The sequence below is a fragment of the Coregonus clupeaformis genome, chromosome 4, assembly GCF_020615455.1.
Source record: "Coregonus clupeaformis isolate EN_2021a chromosome 4, ASM2061545v1, whole genome shotgun sequence".
NCBI lineage: Eukaryota > Metazoa > Chordata > Actinopteri > Salmoniformes > Salmonidae > Coregonus > Coregonus clupeaformis.
In genome coordinates, this window is record NC_059195.1 from 10,291,419 (window position 1) to 10,310,749 (window position 19,331).

General features: G+C 42.1%; 1 protein-coding gene across 3 annotated transcripts in view; it reads right to left on the reverse strand.

The window, feature by feature from the left end:
* LOC121551671 (kalirin-like) overlaps window positions 1-19,331 on the reverse strand; it is a 359,366-nt gene that overhangs the window by 228,914 nt on the left and 111,121 nt on the right. For all 3 annotated transcript variants that reach the window (XM_041864384.2, XM_045210064.1, XM_045210062.1), the window contains exon 2: window positions 1,483-1,557. In XM_041864384.2, coding sequence (XP_041720318.2) covers window positions 1,483-1,557 — 75 coding nt within the window. The remainder of the gene's footprint in view (window positions 1-1,482; window positions 1,558-19,331) is intronic.

A 19,331-nucleotide genomic window follows, 5' to 3' on the forward strand; every position in this document is an offset into this window, starting at 1 on the left:
ATGGGCCCTGGTCAAAAGTAGTGAACTTTCTAGGGAATATGGTGCCATTTGGGACGCATGCAAAGGAGAGCACTAAGGCTCTTCACCTTAAGTGACCATAGAATGAGTGATCTCTCGTTTCAGTCTCTCAACAGCCACTATGATCTGTAAGGAATTAGCAAAGGTATGACCTGTCTGAACTAGGGCAGTTGCGGTGACCGTATTACTGCCATACCGGCAGTCATGAGTCATGGTAATCTCCCTTTATGCCCTCTGGACATGTGTTGGTAGTACCCAATTTGCTAACAACCATCAGGTCGTAATGGCCTGGTAATCAAGGCTCTATTGTCCCTCTAACCACTCTGACCACTCTCACCACCATGCGTTTCCATCTCCTCCTCTCTCTCCTTTACTCCTTACTCGAGTGGGCTGTCAACAGTTTAGTGAAATATGTTTCGTTGCGAAAACATGTTTTTATCGATGTTACCGAACAGATTTCACTTGGTTTCCCAAATTAAGCACTGGGTAGCTGCAGGAACAGGGTTGGAGAGCCCATGGCATACAGAGTTTGGGCAGAATATCACCTGTCGCGCAGCGAGAGCATGCTCCTCAAACAGTGGTTGATGCGTGGAGTTAAATAAGTGTTCTTATATTTAGCCAGATAACATACAGTAGGCCAACTATATTCCGTTTCTTCATATCATAATGTTTCTTTAGACCTGACTAAAATAAATAATGGATTTATTGTGATGGTGTATATTAAATTGATTTATTAGACTTTTTAAATGTAGATGTTCCAAAGGTGTGCGAATCAGCGGCTTCTATGCATCTTATATGTGTGGAGGCCTGGAGATGCTAAACGTGTTTATGTTAATTAACCGTCAATTACAGTGAAACCGGCAGTCTTTTGCGTGACAATAACTCGCTGACAAAATGTAATGACGACCACAGCCCTAGTCTGAACTAATGGCGTATCACATGTCCTGATGTACCGTGTGCTGTTGTTCCTGTCCCATACGTATACAATGGTGTCAAAGAGACAAAAGGAGCACCAGGGGTACATTCCCTAGTAACTAAACGGAAGGAAAAGGGCCAAAACGGGGAGGGACCTACCTGAACTTGTCCAATAAGAAACTCTTTACGTTGCAAAACATTTTCTGTTGCAAAACACTTTTTGCACTAATGAATACACCCCTACATGAAGATGATAGTGTAACAGGAAGTTGTTGCACATGAAAGTTGTTGTGCCGATGGTTAAATGTCAACATGCTTGTCATGTACTACTAATCTTGCTTGCCATGGGAATTTCCTCAGCACAGGTCTGCCATGAACACTGACAGCTAGAACAGAAAACATCTTCATGATTTCCCATAGTGGATTAGTCAAGCTGAAGCATCACAGGCTGCAACCCAAACAGCACCCTATTCTCTATGTAGTGCACTACTTTGGAACAGGACCGATAGGGCTATGAAATAGGGTGCCATTTGGGACGTGGGCACTTACCTGACACAAAGGCCACTTTCTCTTTCAGCACAGGCAGGACATCTGATGCCTTAATCCCATCGTTCCTGAAGGACCCTGGAGAGGAGAGACAGATCAGGACATGATTCAGACAATCAGCTTTCATCTTCTATAATCTCATTAAGATATTTACATTCTTGGACAAATGGAACACATAACTACAGTCTGATGATGATGATGACACAAAGACAAGCTCGGTCTTCTGCTCAAAGTTATTCCCAGACCCTGAGAACTTTTTCTTCAAAGTTTTTAGAAGTCAATGACATGTAATTGGAACTGGAACAAACAATGATAAGGCCTAACAGAATTCTCTGCTAGAGGTCTCTATAGGCCTTCTTTTTCATCCCACACACTGTAGTCACATACATGTAATATCGATGTTAAAGCCTGGCATGGTTCATTCAACATAACTTTTCCGATAGTGCTGGGAATTGCCAGGGACCTCACGATACGATATTACCATGATACTTAGGTGCCGATACAATACTTATTCCAATTATCACGATTCTATATGTATTGCGATTTGATACTGAAATGTTATTGTAATTTGATGTTCCAAACATATCACTATAGGCTCTATGTTCGGCTGGTGGGGGGTGGACATATTTGAGGTCTGTCCTTAAAAATGTGTGCCAATATGGCAATTTCAGTGAGCGCAACTAGGGATATTTAAGACCGAAAAGCTGGTCTTAGCGGTAATGCAATTGAATTTGCCAGTGGAGGCACACACAGTAGCCTTATGTACCTCACCAATGTTTTATTAAAATATCAGGAGCAGAAAAACAGTCAACAGACATTCCCTTTTTAAATTTATATTGGACATTAGGCTATTTTTGTCCAGCTTCTGTGAAACGTTTAGACTCATTATGTGCGATGCCCATTGCATGAAAAGTGGCAGTGCCTGTAGGAAGCCTGTTTAGGAACATCAAGTTATTAAAAAAGACTGCTTATCATTTTGTCAATACTGAAAATATCTCACTATTTAAAAAGAAGATGGAGAACAAGCTATAGGATGAAAAGTTTTAAATAGAACCATGAGGAAACCTGTAGAAAACGTTAAGCTGAAGTACTGAAATACCCACAGAAGAACATTGTTTCTTAACGTTCTCTGAACTATTTCAGAACATTCTCAATGTCAAACCAGTTGGAGAACTTTTCTAGAACATTACCATGTTTGAACTTTTAGGAAATGTTCTGTTAAAGTAATGAAATACCAAGAAAATATGTTTTTTTTCTGTCAAGTTCCTTAAAGGACCAATGCAGCCGTTTTAATCTCAATATCAAATATTTTCTGGTTAACAATTACGTAACTTACTGTGATTGTTTTCAATGAAAATGGTCAAAAAATTAAATAACGCTTCTTAGCAAAGAGCAATTTCTCACGTAACAATTTTGCTAGGACTGTCTGGCAGTGGTATGAGTGAGGAGGGGAAAACTGAAAACTTGTTGTTATTGGCAGAGAGGTTTGGAACTCTCTTTCTCATTGGTCTATCACCTAATTTACCACCTTGTGATGTCAAAACTCCATCCCACCAAAACAGCTCTGTCTTTTCAAACAGCTCTTACACTGTTTAATGTTCACAATTTCACAATATTATTCCAACCTCGTAGTGTGGATATATATATATATAAAATACAGGAAAATCATGTTTTTGACTGCACTGGGCCTTTAAACGTGCTGAGAATGTTCCAAAGCCAAGCAACTATCCTGCACCATTCCCAGAAACTTGTGGTAAGGTTGTATGCAAAATAACCATAGGACAACCACGCTCTCACCAAGCTCTAAGAAACATATGATTCTCAGAACATTATGTGCTAGCTGGGATATTACAATAGTTTCTACCACTCATTGACTTTGCACCACATACAGACTTGGTAGTCACACCAGTGCCTGGCCACTTTCCTTAGGCTATCTCTCTTGATCTACTCGACCGCACAAAAACACAGGGGGAGAGGCGAGGCAACGGCATCGATCATAACGCAGCAGCTAGCACAACGAACGAGCTGGAGGATGAAGAGCATTCTCCACACTACACCCCAGCGTGATGTGGAAAACACACAGCAGCACTGAATCACCCCAGTGTGTTCAAGTTCATGTCTACAAACAACAGCCGCTTCTCATCTGATTCATGCTTAAAAGGGCATTCTGGGATTTGAAAAACAACAAAGCAGGAACCCCGCCACTTTTTTGGGTAAACAGCTGAGGGATGGGGCAGCTGGAGAAATATAGCCACTCTCAAATTCCTAGACAGAGCTAGGGATGCATTGCCTGGCTACCCATCAACATCACTCTGGCCAACTGACGTTTGTTCTCCACATTGAGTCTGGATTTGCCTCCCTCCCTGATGATTTATAGAATGTAAAAACATTCTGACCGTTCTGATTGGTCCTAGAAACCAATGGGTTGGGCCAGAGCCGGCCAACATGATGACGTTATCAACTTTGATACTCTGATTGGTTAAATTTGTTAGAGACAATCCAATCACTAATGAATTTGTTTTGTACAGCGCCTTTCATTTTGAAGTCAAACAGAGCAGCGAAATTAAATTCAAGGTGACTCGTCAGTCATGCAAGGACTGACCATCCGTGATATCAAAATCAAACAAAATTGTATTAGTCCCAGATTGCCCTTTTAACCTTAGACAAAATAGACAGGAAAAAGTCTACTACTCAATATTTGCAGAATCATCTGACCAAAATATGCAGTGATTTGTCTAGTCCAATATAGAGCACCCAATCAGAGCATAGCATGTGCGCGACATCAATGACCAAGAAAACCGCCACGCAACTAGTCATTACATCTAGATACCTAATCATTAAGTATGCACTGGTTTCCTATTGATTTCTATTAGATAAGGTGACTTGTCCCTACGGCCCCACATTGTTTGAGCAATAAAGCCATGTGATCTCTCTCTCTCTCTCTCGCTCCCTCCCTCTCACTCACTCCCTCTCCCTCCCTCTCACTCACTCTCTCTCACTCCCTCTCACTCCCTCTCACTCTCTCTCCCTTTCCCCTCACTCCCCCCCCCCCACTCTCTCCCTCCCTACTTTTCTTCCTCTCTCTCTCGCTTTCTCCTTCCCTCCCTGCAGGACTCTCAGTTCCTTCAGCTGGACGACCGTCTGTTGTGTTATGAAACCCACAGTGTCCAAAAGTGGCAGGATTCAAAAAACAAGCGCACATGTCCACCATCACCTGCTGTGGCTATGAGACACCGCGTTCTCAAAGAACATGATTTACCAAACACAGTCTCCAAAGAACATTCCACAGTATCCAGAGTAGACCAAGTGGAGTGCTATCTCAACAGTACAGAGGAGCCAAGAAGAAGAAGACAGAAGGACTCTGTAGGCCTCTCAGAGAGAGAAAGAGCTCACCTCCCATGGAGTTGACTTGATGTCTTACTGCCTGTTCCTGACATGGCCTGTCAGATGGCTGAGGGCCGTAGCACCAGGCAGGATGGATTCCCATTTGTTTTCAATTTGACAAAGGCTATTTCCTCTCAGCTTAGTGGAAGACCCTTGTCCTCCCCAAGCGTATAGCCCAGCCCATTGGAGTGGAGCAGTCTGCCAGCAGAGGCAGGCAGCCCTCCAATCCCACAGAACCCTGTAAAAACGTCTGTCCTGGGATCCAGAGAGGGGAGGGGAGGAGGGAGGAAAGGAGGAGAGAAGGAGGAGGGGAGGAGGACCCAGCTCTGGATATCAGATTCTCCCTTTTTCCTCACCTTCTAACCCGGCTGACCATAAAACTCCATAGACATTCTTCATCCTGACCTGTGGTGCGCTACGTAAAGACAGGGGAAGTGCACTCCACAGGTACCACCTGTCCATGACACACTACATCTTCACCAGAATATTGTAGTCATGGTCAAAAGTAGTGCACTATGTAGGGAAAAGGGTGCCATTTGGGACGCACAGCCAAATCATAAAAAAATGAAATCCTCCAAATACTTCAACCTGATTTAAAACATAACACAATAACGATCGCATCTAAATTTGAGATGCCACCATCATCATTACTTCAGACCGAAACGTGTGCTTGTCGGCACCAGAGTGTCACAAACATCAGCCGGTTTGCTTTTGAAGTTAGGAGTAAATCATTAGGAGAGCAATCTGTTGCCGCAGTAATCCTGGGGTTGACAGTTGGGTGGCACAGGGACCACAGGACAGGACATCAGGACAAGTTCATGATAGAGAGAGAGGGAGGGAGGTCGGGAGGGAGAATGTGCCCATCCCAGTCTCTGTTACTCTCTGTTACCATGTGTGCACTCCAAAGGCCCCCTTGTCTCTCCAATCTGTTTCTGATACATTTAAAGGCATTCTTTATGCTTACAACCTTCACTTTGAATGATTGCATTAAAAACTAAAACCTTCCTCCATAACTACGCATGTCAAATTTATTGCTGGGAGTAAGTGCTTACCTCGGAGCCTGACACAGACAGCAATGACGACTCACTCACTTTAATAATATCTAACGTTAACGCACCTCCGCGGGCGGATGAGTTTGGACACTTTCCAAATTCCCTTCGTGAGTAATTACATTTACCTTAAACACACACCAGTTACGACTGGAGGAGAGGCAATGATGGTTGAGCTTGGAAAAGCAGCAGACACCTCCAATCGGTCACACAGACTGAGGATGTGTTGCAAATGGCACCCTATACCTTACATAGCGCACTACTTTGACCCCTATGGGCCCTGGTCAAAAGTAGTGCACTATGTAGGGAATATGTTGAAACAGTGAAGGAACTGAGGGTCAATCACTGGGCACTGCAGTTCGTGCATAGATGGCCTGTACCACCTCTGATTAGAATTTAAATCATTACCAAACACAAGAACATATTCTTGTTTTCATACAGACAACGGTGATGTATAGCTGATGTCATAGCAACACACAAGGGGTCTATTTATTAGTGCACACTGTAGCAAAATGTTTTGCAATGGAACATGTTTTGTAACAAAAACTAGAGTTTCTTATTGGACAAATTCAGTTAGATCAGCCCTAAAAAAGATCTGATGTGAAAAGACCTGATGTGACTGATCAATTTGTGAAAAAAAGGGCAGCCTGTGTAAACGCACCCTTTGACACTAATATCATTTGGCACATGAATCACTTTAAAGAGCAACTGCCTTTAAAAAGCAACGAATCCCTTTGAAAATGTACTACAAAGTTTGATATGGCAAACCTAATTTAGTTCAGGAGTAGAAATGTGCTTAACAAGTCACATAATAAGTTGCATGGACTCACTCTGTGTGCAATAATAGTGTTTAACATGATTTTTGAATGACTGCCTCATCTCTGTACCCCACACATAAAATTATCTGTAAGGTCTCTCAGTCGAGCAGTGAATTTCAAACACAGATTCATCCACAAAGACCAGGGAGGTTTTCCTATGCCTCGCAAAGAAGGGCACCTATTGGTAGATGGGTAAAAAGTAAAAAAGCAGTCATGGAATATCCCTTTACTTATTAATTACACTTTGGATGGTGTATCAATACACCCAGTCACTACAAAGATACAGGTATCCTTCCTAACTCAGTAGCCAGAGAGGAAGGACATCTCTCAGGGATTTCACCATAAGGCCAATGGTGGCTTTAAAACAATGTTCCTGAGTGGCTGAGTTAAAGTTTTGACTTAAATCTACTTGAAAATCTACGGTAAGACCTGAAAATGGTTGTCAAGCAATGATCAACAACCAATTTCACAAAGCTTGAAGAATTTAGAAAAGAATAATGGGCAAATCCACGTGTGGAAAGCTCTTAGAACCTTACCCAGAAAGCCTCACAGATGTAATGCTGCCAAAGGTGATTCTACAAAGTATTGACCTAGGGATGTGAATACTTATGTAAATCAGATATTTCTGTATTTAATTTTCAAGAAATGTGCTAAAATTTCAACAACAAAAAATTATCATTATGTGGTATTGTGTGTAGATGGGTGAGAAAACCCCCAAATGTAATACATTTTGAATTCAGGCTGTAACACAACAAAAAGTGGAATAAGTTACTCTATGTTTAAGTTTGGACATCAAAGTACAGCACAGTAGAGTTCAGTACAGTAGTGTTCAGTAGAGTATAGTACAGTAAAGTAGAATATAAGATCAGTACAGTACAGTACATTATAGTGTACTCAACTCTGGTGTGCTCTACTGTGTACTGTACTGAACACTACTTCACTCTATTCTACTCTACTGTATAGTACAATACAGGACTATACTGAACTATACTCTACTTTTCTTTAATGCACTATGCTCTACTTTTCTTTACTGTACTGTACTCTACTGTACTGTGCTGTCCAAACTTGTGAAACATAGACGTCTATGATTGGTTCAGATTTGATCCGGATCAGACCAAATCTGAACCAATTATGGACGTCCATGTTTGGGCCAAATGAAAGCCGGTCCAGACATCTGTGGACGTTGAAATCAAGGCTGGTCCGGACCGAACCAAAAAACTATGTCTGTGGACATTGAAATCCAGGCTGGGAAAGGTGGCATAAATTGGAGAGAGAGAGAGAAGAGAGGGGGGGTTGTCCAGACTTTTCACACTCTTGCTTTGACCACCAGAAGACAGAAAGAGAAAGAAAACCATTATCAGCTGAACATAACAGTATGACAGTGGAAGGGAGGACAGTAGCAGGTTACCCAACTGTGGTTTGAGACTACTATGATTTCCCATTGTAGCCAATTCAATTGCAGAAATTCCGTTACTGATTTAGGTAACAGAATTCCGTGTTTTAATCACTTAATAATTAATAAACAAAATTGATATAAGTAAAAACTTTCAAGGCACAAGGCAATGTTTCTTAAACTTACAGAAGGCAGAAAAAAACTAAATATAAATGAGGATATTAGTTGGCAGGGGTCTTTACTTCAACATGATTGTATTTTGATGTATTTCTAATACATTTTAAGACTTTTTCTGGTACATGTTTTCTAAGACCCCCTTTCCACCAGAAATCAAAGTCTTTGCTTATTCCTTATTTTTAGGATGGAAAACGGTGAAAAAATTTACAGTATATATGCCTTAATAAAAAAGAAAGAATCTTAGCTTTCATTTGACACCCAATTTGACATGTTCCTATGAACTTCACATTGGTGCTCATGGGTGCTTTTGCATGGAAATGACCTAATCTAACCTAGAACATCAGGTATTTCATATTTATATTAGGCACCCTCAAATTATATTAACAAAACAACAGAATTAGGCCTACATGCACTGGCAATTCCAATAAAGGTTGTTCCACACCGTTCACTTTACTGCGAAGGCTCCACAATGTGATGTTTTAATAAACTACGGCAGTGAACTACTACACCAAACACAGTGTTAGCCTGACAATTGTCTGAGACAATAAACAGAGGGCACACAGTCTGTGTCTGCATCCCAAATGGCAACCTATACCCTACATAGTGCACTGCTTTTGACCAGGACCCATGACCAGAGCCCTATTGGCCCTGGTCAAATGTAGTGAACTATGTAGGGAATAGGGTGCCATTTGGGACACAGACAGACAGGCTCCTTATCTCCTTGTCTTCTAGCTGCACTGCTGCTTTCTTTCATCTGCCCTCCTCCAGAAACACCCTTCTATTGGCTGAGACAACGGTTTCCCATGACAACGCATCCACAAAGGAAACCAGGTCAAGCCCCACCACCTCCCTCTGAGATAAAGCATCCAGTTAGAGACCCAGCCCCAGCCTCACCACAATTACCCACAACTGTAAGGATTTTATATCGCTGCTGCTAAATTTATTATGGACTTTCCAGACAAAAAAAATGTCCCTGCTCCCATTTTAAGGGGGGTCACAGAGCAGACACAGGCTAAGCCCACGACACAACCCAGCCGCTGCCGTAAAACCCTTCATGGGGTAATGAACAGAGCGCTGCCAGACCAAATTGGTTTGCATCCGATCCTGGAGACAGCACAAAAGAGCTCGGTGTCTAATCCTTTACCCAGAACACATTGGGTTGAAGACAGTAAAACCCTCCTAAATACCTCCCCATTTATTCCCACTAAATCACCTTCGTTCAATCGCAGTGTTATCAAACGGTACATAAAGAGACAGCGTGGGCCCCTGATTTCTAGAACATGCCTGAAGCTCAAAAATACCTTATAGAGTGCGTGCCTCAGTAAAAATGAAATTGTTTAATGTACCTATACAGCATGTTGGTCAATGATAGCATATGTTTCTAAATACTCCATTCTGCAGCCTGCAGTATATCGTTCCAAGGTAAATCTTTCAGATATTGCATGTCATACAGGCTGAGAGACGTGGTTCATTCAAGAATGAATACCATAAAAACCGGGCCAAGTGACCATATGACCATACCAGATATTCTTGTCCCAAGTGCAGCTTTTGAACAAGACGATTTTTTAAGCCAAGAGTAGTATAGTATTCGATGGAAGTAAGAAATCATTGTCGTTTGGACATGCTTTGGCAGCAGCATGTGTGCTTTCTCAAAGTGAAATATTCAGGTCTTGAACTTACAACCAAACGAGAGCCCCACAGTAGGATCAATGCCAATCTATTCTTGCTGTTCGAATACTTTCACATTCCTAAACAATTATCCAACCAGAGGGGCAGTAAAATATGACAATACAGTCAAATTAAACAAAGCATAGGCTAACGATCACTCTGTCATAGCATGGTAGAATATGGCGTATCTGAGTGGTCCATGCAACCTCGACAGTCCAGCTCTGTTGCTATTACTGTAAACTAAGGCTGTCCTCGACAAAAAAAATCTTTGTCGACCAAGAGTTGTCTGTTCTTTCGACCAATCGACTGGTCGACATTTTAAAAGGTGTATTTTTCCATTTTTAATAAAATCAACTATATGTAGGCTAGTGAGCTAGCCTGATGCTTTAAGCACACTGTGATTAAATAATTAAGACACACAAATGACTCAAGAGGGAGCCTGAGATCAAGATAGCCTAACCAGAAGAAAAAAGCTTGTTCCCGAGCCTCTACCTCCCCCTGCTGTTGGCAACCTTTTCCATTTGGAGTGCCAATTTATCTTACCATTTCTACCGATCTGCATGCCAGTTATGATTTTCACATGAACATTTTAGTGGAACAGTTTCATGTCTTTTATAATAAAGTCTTCGTATCTCAAAATCATTGTCATTTGATTAATTAAAACTCTATCTAAATGAAAATTATACATTTAAAATAACTTCTATTGCCATTGGCAACTTTGTAAAAATAGTGGCCTGTCTGCAAGGAAATAGTGGCCTGTCTGCAAGGAATTTTATCAACTATCAACTTGGTCCAGCAGGGGGAAGTGGAGGCTCGGAAACACTTTTTTTTCAGTCTACCTTGATCTCTGGCTCCCTCTTGAGTCATTGTATAACATATTCTGGACCCTCAGGGTTTCCGCAAGGGATAAGAAGTAATCAGGTAGGCCAATTTTATGACGTTTCCACCAGATCAGAGCATGACATTTTATTTCCTTTTCACGCCAAGTGGTTATTGAAAGGGAGAGAGCCTAGGTTGTGCACTCTGCAAACGTGTCCACTCTGACAATGAGAACTGTAAAAGACTGAAATAATAATATATTGAATGCATTAACAGAAATTACGGTAACCAAACAAACATAGTAGATTAGAAATTATGTGGATTAACGGTAAATGTATTACTGGTGTGCCATCCCTGCGGCCTCCGCAATGGTTTAGTCCACTGAGACAGGTGTCAATCAAGACGTGCCATAAAACATTTTTTTTGCAACGGCTCGACTAAACCATTATCTGTCGACCAACAGCATATCAACCAAACAATCAACCAGTCGACTAAATGGGGTTAGCCTTACTGTAAATCCTCTAACAATATGTCTGTGTCCCAAATGGCACCCTATTCCCTATATAGTGAACAGAGCCAAAAGTCAAAAGTAGTGCACTATATTGGGAATAGGGTGCCATTTGGGACACAGGCAGAATGCTTTAGGGCAATTCCACGATAACGGAATTACGCTGAGACTCATTTTATTATCTTTAAAATGTATGCCAAACAAAAAACATTGATTTCAAAGTTAAACAAACCATACAACTCTATGCACAAGGACTACTTTGAACAATTTCCACAGAAAATTGCACAAAAACAAATGTAATTTCTCCGGAACATTTATATACTTTTTAGTTGGTAGTTATGAAAATAGCGCTCAGAAACCAAAAGTGGTCCCTGAAAATTGCGTACTTACGTCACATACAGTTGAAGTCGGAAGTTTACATACACTAAGTTGACGGTGCCTTTAAACAACTTGGAAAATTCCAGAAAATGATGTCATGGCTTTAGAAGCTTCTGATAGGCTAATTGACATCATTTGAGTCAATTGGAGGTGTACCTGTGGATGTATTTCAAGGCTTACCTTCAAACTCAGTGCCTCATTGCTTGACATCATTGGAAAATCAAAAGAAATTAGCCAAGACCTCAGAAAAAAGATTGTAGACCTCCACAAGTCTGGTTCATCCTTGGGAGCAAAAACACCATGGGACCACGCAGCCGTCATACCGCTCAGGAAGGAGACGCGTTCTGTCTCCTAGAGATGAACGTACTTTGGTGCGAAAAGTGCAAATCAATCCCAGAACAACAGCACCTTGTGAAGATGCTGGAGGAAACAGGTACAAAAGTATCTATATCCACAGTAAAACAAGTCCTATATCGACATAACCTGAAAGGCCGCTCAGAAAGGAAGAAGCCACTGCTCCAAAATCACCATAAAAAAGGCAGACTACGGTTTGCAACTGCACATGGATACAAAGATCGTACTTTTTGGAGAAATGTCCTCTGGTCTGATGAAACAAAAAGAGAACTGTTTGGCCATAATGACCATCGTTATGTTTGGAGGAAAAAGGGGGAAGGCTTGCAAGCCGAAGAACACCATCCCAACCGTGAAGCACGGGGGTGACAGCATCATGCTGTTGGGGTGCTTTGTTGCAGGAGGGACTGGTGCACTTCACAAAATAGATGGCATCATGAGGAAGGACAATTATGTGGATATATTGAAGCAACATCTCAAGACATCAGTCAGGAAGTTAAATCTTGGTCGCAAATGGGTCTTCCAAATGGACAATGACCCCAAACACACTTCCAAAGTTGTGGCAAAATGGCTTAAGGACAACAAAGTCAAGGTATTGGAGTGGCCATCACAAAGCCCTGACCTCAATCCTATAGAAAATGTGTGGGCAGAACTGAAAAAGCGTGTGCGAGCAAGGAGGCCTACAAACCTGACTCAGTTACACCAGCTCTGTCAGGAGGAATGGGACAAAATTCACCCAACTTATTGTGGGAAGCTTGTGGAAGGCTACCCAAAACGTTTGACCCAAGTTAAACAATTTAAAGGCAATGCTACCAAATACTATTTGAGTGTATGTAAACTTCTGACCCACTGGGAATGTGATGAAAGAAATAAAAGCTGAAATAAATCATTCTCTCTACTATTATTCCGATATTTCACATTCTTGAAATAAAGTGGTGATCCTAACTGACCTACGACAGGGCATTTTTACTAGGATTAAATGTCAGGAATTGTGAAAGACTGAGTTTAAATGTATTTGGCTAAGGTGTATGTAAACTTCCGACTTCAACTGTATGTGCGGATCCAGTGAGGGAAAAAAGTATTTGATCCCCTGCTGATTTTGTACGTTTGCCCACTGACAAAGACATGATCAGTCTATAATTTTAATGGTAGGTTTATTTGAACAGTGAGAGACAGAATAACAACAAAAAAATCCAGAAAAACGCATGTCAAAAATGTTATAAATTGATTTGCATTTTAATGAGGGAAATAAGTATTTGACCCCTCTGCAAAACATGACATAGTACTTGGTGGCAAAACCCTTGTTGGCAATCACAGAGGTCAGACGTTTCTTGTAGTTGGCCACCAGGTTTGCACACATCTCAGGAGGGATTTTCTCCACTCCTCTTTGCAGATCTTCTCCAAGTCATTAAGGTTTCGAGGCTGACGTTTGGCAACTCGAACCTTCAACTCCCTCCACAGATTTTCTATGGGATTAAGGTATGGAGACTGGCTAGGCCACTCCAGGACCTTAATGTGCTTCTTCTTGAGCCACTCCTTTGTTGCCTTGGCCGTGTGTTTTGGGTCATTGTCATGCTGGAATACCCATCCACGACCCATTTTCAATGCCCTGGCTGAGGGAAGGAGGTTCTCACCCAAGATTTGACGGTACATGGCCCTGTCCATCGTCCCTTTGATGCGGTGAAGTTGTCCTGTCCCCTTAGCAGAAAAACACCCCCAAAGCTTAATGTTTCCACCTCCATGTTTGATGGTGGGGATGGTGTTCTTGGGGTCATAGGCAGCATTCCTCCTCCTCCAAACACGGCGAGTTGAGTTGATGCCAAAGAGCTCCATTTTGGTCTCATCTGACCACAACACTTTCACCCAGTTCTCCTCTGAATCATTCAGATGTTCATTGGCAAACTTCAGACGGCCCTGTATATGTGCTTTCTTGAGCAGGGGGACCTTGCGGGCGCTGCAGGATTTCAGTCCTTCACGGCGTAGTGTGTTACCAATTGTTTTCTTGGTGACTATGGTCCCAGCTGCCTTGAGATCATTGACAAGATCCTCCTGTGTAGTTCTGGGCTGATTCCTCACCGTTCTCATGATCATTGCAACTTCACGAGGTGAGATCTTGCATGGAGCCCCAGGCCGAGGGAGATTGACAGTTCTTTTTTGTTTCTTCCATTTGCGAATAATCACACCAACTGTTGTCACCTTCTCACCAAGCTGCTTGCCGATGGTCTTGTAGCCCATTCCAGCCTTGTGTAGGTCTACAATCTTGTCCCTGACATCCTTGGAGAGCTCTTTGGTCTTGGCCATGGTGGAGAGTTTGGATTCTGATTGATTGATTGCTTCTGTGGACAGGTGTCTTTTATAGAGTGTGCTCCTAATCAGCTCGTTACCTGTATAAAAGACACCTGGGAGCCAGAAATCTTTCTGATTGAGAGGGGGTCAAATACTTATTTCCCTCATTAAAATGCAAATAAATTTATAACATTTTTGACATGCGTTTTTCTGGATTTTTTTGTTGTTATTCTGTCTCTCACTGTTCAAATAAACCTACCATTAAAATTATAGACTGATCATTTCTTTGTCAGTGGGCAAACGTACAAAATCAGCAGGGGATCAAATACTTTTTTCCCTCACTGTATGTGCACCACGTCATTTCTCTCTCTCTCTTGGTCTGCTGTGTGTGCATCTTGCTAGCTGTCACTCAAATGGCGAGGGGCTGAAGCTCATTGGCTAGAACTAGAATTACTAGGGGGCTGGCCTACAAGGGAGAAAATGTAGGGAAAATGGCACAGCACAGCTTCCAGAAAAACAGTTGCTTTCAAACTAGGGATTTCGTGGCTAATTGAGGTAAGACTATAATTCTGCTAATAGATTATGCATGTATGAACTACACATTGACACATCCAGCCCAAAGTGGGAAGTTTAAAAAATACTTATTAATCACCAATGGTCCGGAGCACGTCTTTAAATATCTGCTCCGAATTAAGATTCAAAGATGTCTGCAGAAAGAATTGGGTGCCAGCTATGACAAAAAGTATATTTTGGTTATTGAACTACAGTAAGTGAAGTGGATTTACACCCGGTAACAGAATTATGGTAACGGAATGACATCATGGGTCCCTGATCTGTCCTACACAGAAATGCATATTTATGGATATGAATGTCATAAAAAACAAACACACCCATCAGTAAAAAGGTCCTCAATCAGCTTTCTGAATTGCCCTAAAGGCACCAAAACATCAAACTTAAGAACATTGTGAAGATTGTTCCACAAATTAGGTGCACGAAAACGAAAAGCTGATTTACCTAACTCAGTAGAGACCAAAGGAGTTTCCAGAGTTAACCATCCCTGAGACCGGTGTGGTAACTCGTATGTCTAAAGTAAAGATGTTAGTACAGTGGGACTTTATAAATAAATAAATGAAAACATACAGTAGCAATGTATCAACCTACATGACATCAAAGAGCGCCAACCAACTTTTTGGTAGGGAATGCAATGATGAGTACCACATTTTTTGCACGTAATAAAGCGCAGTGGGCTATGATAAACTGCATCTAACGGCTTTATTAAAGTGGCAGCTGCGTTCATATAGATGATGTCGTCATAGTCTAGGACAGTTAGGAACGTCGACTGAATAATCTGCTTTCTACAATTTAGTGAGAGGCAGGACCTATTTCTCTAGGACAGTTAGGAACGTCGACTGAATAATCTGCTTTCTACAATTTAGTGAGAGGCAGGACCTATTTCTATAGAAGAAGCCCATTTCTATTCTCAGCTTCTTAACTAACTCATCAATGTGCTTTTTAAAAGACAGCTTTTCATCTATCCAGATGCCCAGATATTTGTAAGCAGGGACACGATCAATATGGACAGCATCCAAAGTACATATGCTTAAATCATCAGAGTTATTTTTATGTGCTCTAGAAAACAACATATACTTAGTTTTACCTGCATTCAATACTAATTTCAGGTCAATAAAGTTTTTCTGTAATACAATGAAGGCAGACTATCGCCTGGTCAACCGTTGGGACAATAGCATACACAACAGTATCATCGGCATACAAGTGCAGGTTACAATTCTTTTTACAGACAATATTGTCGATATTGTTAATGTAAACAGTAAAAAGTACAGGACACAGAATTGACCCCTGCGGGACACCTTTCGTGATATCCAGGAAACCTGATTTAACACCATCAGTAGATACACATTGAGTTCTATCTGTCAAGTAATTTTTAAACCAGTTACATGAAGCCTGGTCTAGGCCAATTAAGGAAAGCCTCTGAATTAGCATTGAGTGATCAACAGTATCGAAAGCATGTGACAGGTCAATGAAGAGGGCAGCACAATGTTGCCTTTTATCCATACAGTTAACTACATAATTTATAACTAGGGATGCAGCAGAGAGATAGTGCTATGACCTGGTCTAAAACCCGACTGATGTCCATATAGAATACATTTCAAAGATAAGAAAGATCTTACCTGAGAATTAATCAAGGATTCTAATATTTTAGCTAGGCAAGAAAGTTTAGAAATAGGGCAATAATTATTTAGGTACATGGGCCGCCTTCCAAACCTTGGAGATAGTGCCAGATATAATTGTCAGGTTACAAATATGGGTTAATGATTCAGCAATCAGGGGGGCAAAGAGCTGCAGCAAAAATGGATCAAGCATATCAGCCCCAGTGGATTTTTTTTTAAGCAAGGCATCTAGCACATCACAGATAGTAAATTGTTTAAATGAGAAGTTGATGGGTTAATCGTCGAGTCAGCTAGTGGCTGGCAGAGGGAAGAGCAGTCGATTGACTGACCAGGGTCAATCAAACCACAGTTTCTCTCAAATAAAAAGCCTGCTGAGATAAAATTATGATTAAAAGCATCACTTTCCCATTCTTCTCAGTTATGATGCCAGAGTCAGACAGAACTTGCTTAGGCAGGGAAGAAGAGGAATTTGTATGTTTCAGTGCATTTACTGTTTTCCAAAATTTAGAAGGATCACCAGCAGAGTCAGAGATAGAGCTTAAAAAGTATCTTGATTTAGCTTTCTTAATCGAGATAGTACATCTGTTTCTCAATTGTCTGAAAGATTGCCAGTCCACTACAGAGTCAGTTTTCCTTGGTTTGGCCCAGGCCTGATTTCTCATCTGAATGAGCTCAGATAGCTCAGAAGAAAACCAAGGGTTAGATCTATCTTTGACTCTGAATTGTTTAAAAGGGGTGTGTTTATCTGCCAGAAGAATGAATATGGAGGAGAAATGTTCTAGAGCCAACTCAGGGTCAGAAATACAGGAGATAGTGGCTAAATCAGAGTAGAATATGTCATGTAAAAACCCTTGAGGAGAAAACATTTTAAATGTCTCTTCTTAATTAAATGAGGATTAGTATTTTGCTGTTTCATATCTCTAATACATACTATGGGACAATGATCACTGAGATCATATGCAAATACTCCACTAGAAAAATATGAATAGGGTTGTTAGTAAGAATTAAATCAATCAATGAGGAGTTAACAGGGTTTTTCACATTTAGCCGTGTGGGTTTTGAGATCAATTGAGTCAGATTAAAATCAATGCATATACTCTTAAATTTATCTGAGGCCGGGGATAGCCAATCCAGATTCAAATCCCCTAAAATGTCCAACTCCGTGGACAAAAAAGGTGTTAAACACTCGGATATAGCACCAATAGCATCCGCCATAGCAGCAGGGAGGCGGTAAAATCCCAGCAACAAATAAATGTGTATTCTGGTTTATGGACACACAACCAGGAGCTCAAATATTTGACATATATGGCCACTCCTCCCCCTTTCTGTAATCAGCCACATCTAAATACATTATAATAATTTCCTTCAATCTATCAGAGTCAGAATCATTTAACCATGTTTCCAGAATGTCAGGACACGAGTCCTGTACCCAAATGTTAATTGTGTCAATTTTTTAAATCATACTTCGCACATTTAGGTGCAATAGCCCAAGCCCCCTACAAGATTTAAACAGAGGGGGTATTCAGCTCTTTCCCATAAGAGCTAACAGGCATAGGGTCATCTGCAGCTATTTGTTGAGTGAGCTGAGACTTTGCCAAGGTCCTTGGCCAACCACGTGAGAGCAGAGCAGACTGAGCATTTGACAGACCTCCCTCAAGTTGCTGGATGCAGGGGCTGGGGCAGGAACTGGGAGAGCAGTGTTGGCAGAGCTCAGTCCACCCAGATGAAGCTCCTGCCAAAGGAGTGGAGCCACTACAGGGGACTGGAGTGGTTGCCAATGCTCCATTCTGGGTGTGCACAGGAGGCCTTGGTGTGGCTCCTGTTGTGAGGTTGGGGCTGCCATGGGGGGCAGGAGTGTCCCAGGCCTGTCCTGGGGATGGGAGTAGGGAGGGTAACCAAAACTAGCCTGGGAGGGAGGTTGTGGGGGAATTGAGGAGGGCAGTGTGGAGGGCAGTGTGGCTGACGAAGCTCCAAACTCTCAGGATATGAGGGCTGATGATGTGAATGATACATGGTGTGGAATGCATCATGTGGTGCACTACCCTCAACAGTGTTTTGCCAGACCCCAGGGTCGTGGTCGGTGCTGTGTATAGCTGGGCTGAGTTGACGTGGGCCTGGTCTAGTAGAGCTGTGCTGTGATGGGCCGTGTCTGGTTGAGCTGTGCTGTGATGGGCCAGGTCTGGTTGACCTGTGCTGTGATGGGCCGTGTCTGGTTGAGCTGTGCTGAGGCGGGCCTGGTCTTGTAGAGCTGTGATGAGGCGGGGTTGATCTGGTAACATGGGAGGGACGTTGTAGGGGGAATTGAAGAGGGTGTTGTGGAGGGCAGTGTGGCCGGCGATGCTCCAAACTCTGCATGGGGCCTCTTTGACTGCGTACGGCTTGGGTATAGCTCAGTGTATCTGCATGCAGTTCCTGGGAGAGAAGTGGTGGAGGGTGGTGTGTCTCTCATCTGGAGCAGGGTAGATATATCATCGCAAGGGGGAAGATGGTGGAGGCCCTATCTATCACTCCCCTTAGTGATGTGGCCAGCCTCTCTTGTTGGACACGCAGGTCATTGGTCCCTGTCTGAATGATGATATGGCTTGGGGAGCCAAGCTGGGTCACAGTGAAGAGCTCCATAGCGCTCTCTGTTGTGGGGCACCATTACTTTGCCACCTTTTTATTTGGGAAAAGTTTATTCTCTAATATAAACGTTCCATTGGAGTCCACCATTACAGTACAGTAGAGTACAGTTCAGTACAGTACATTATAGTACAGTACATTACACTGTACTCTACTCTAGTGTGCTCTACTGTACTGTACTGAACTCTACTCTACAGTAGGCCTACTGTA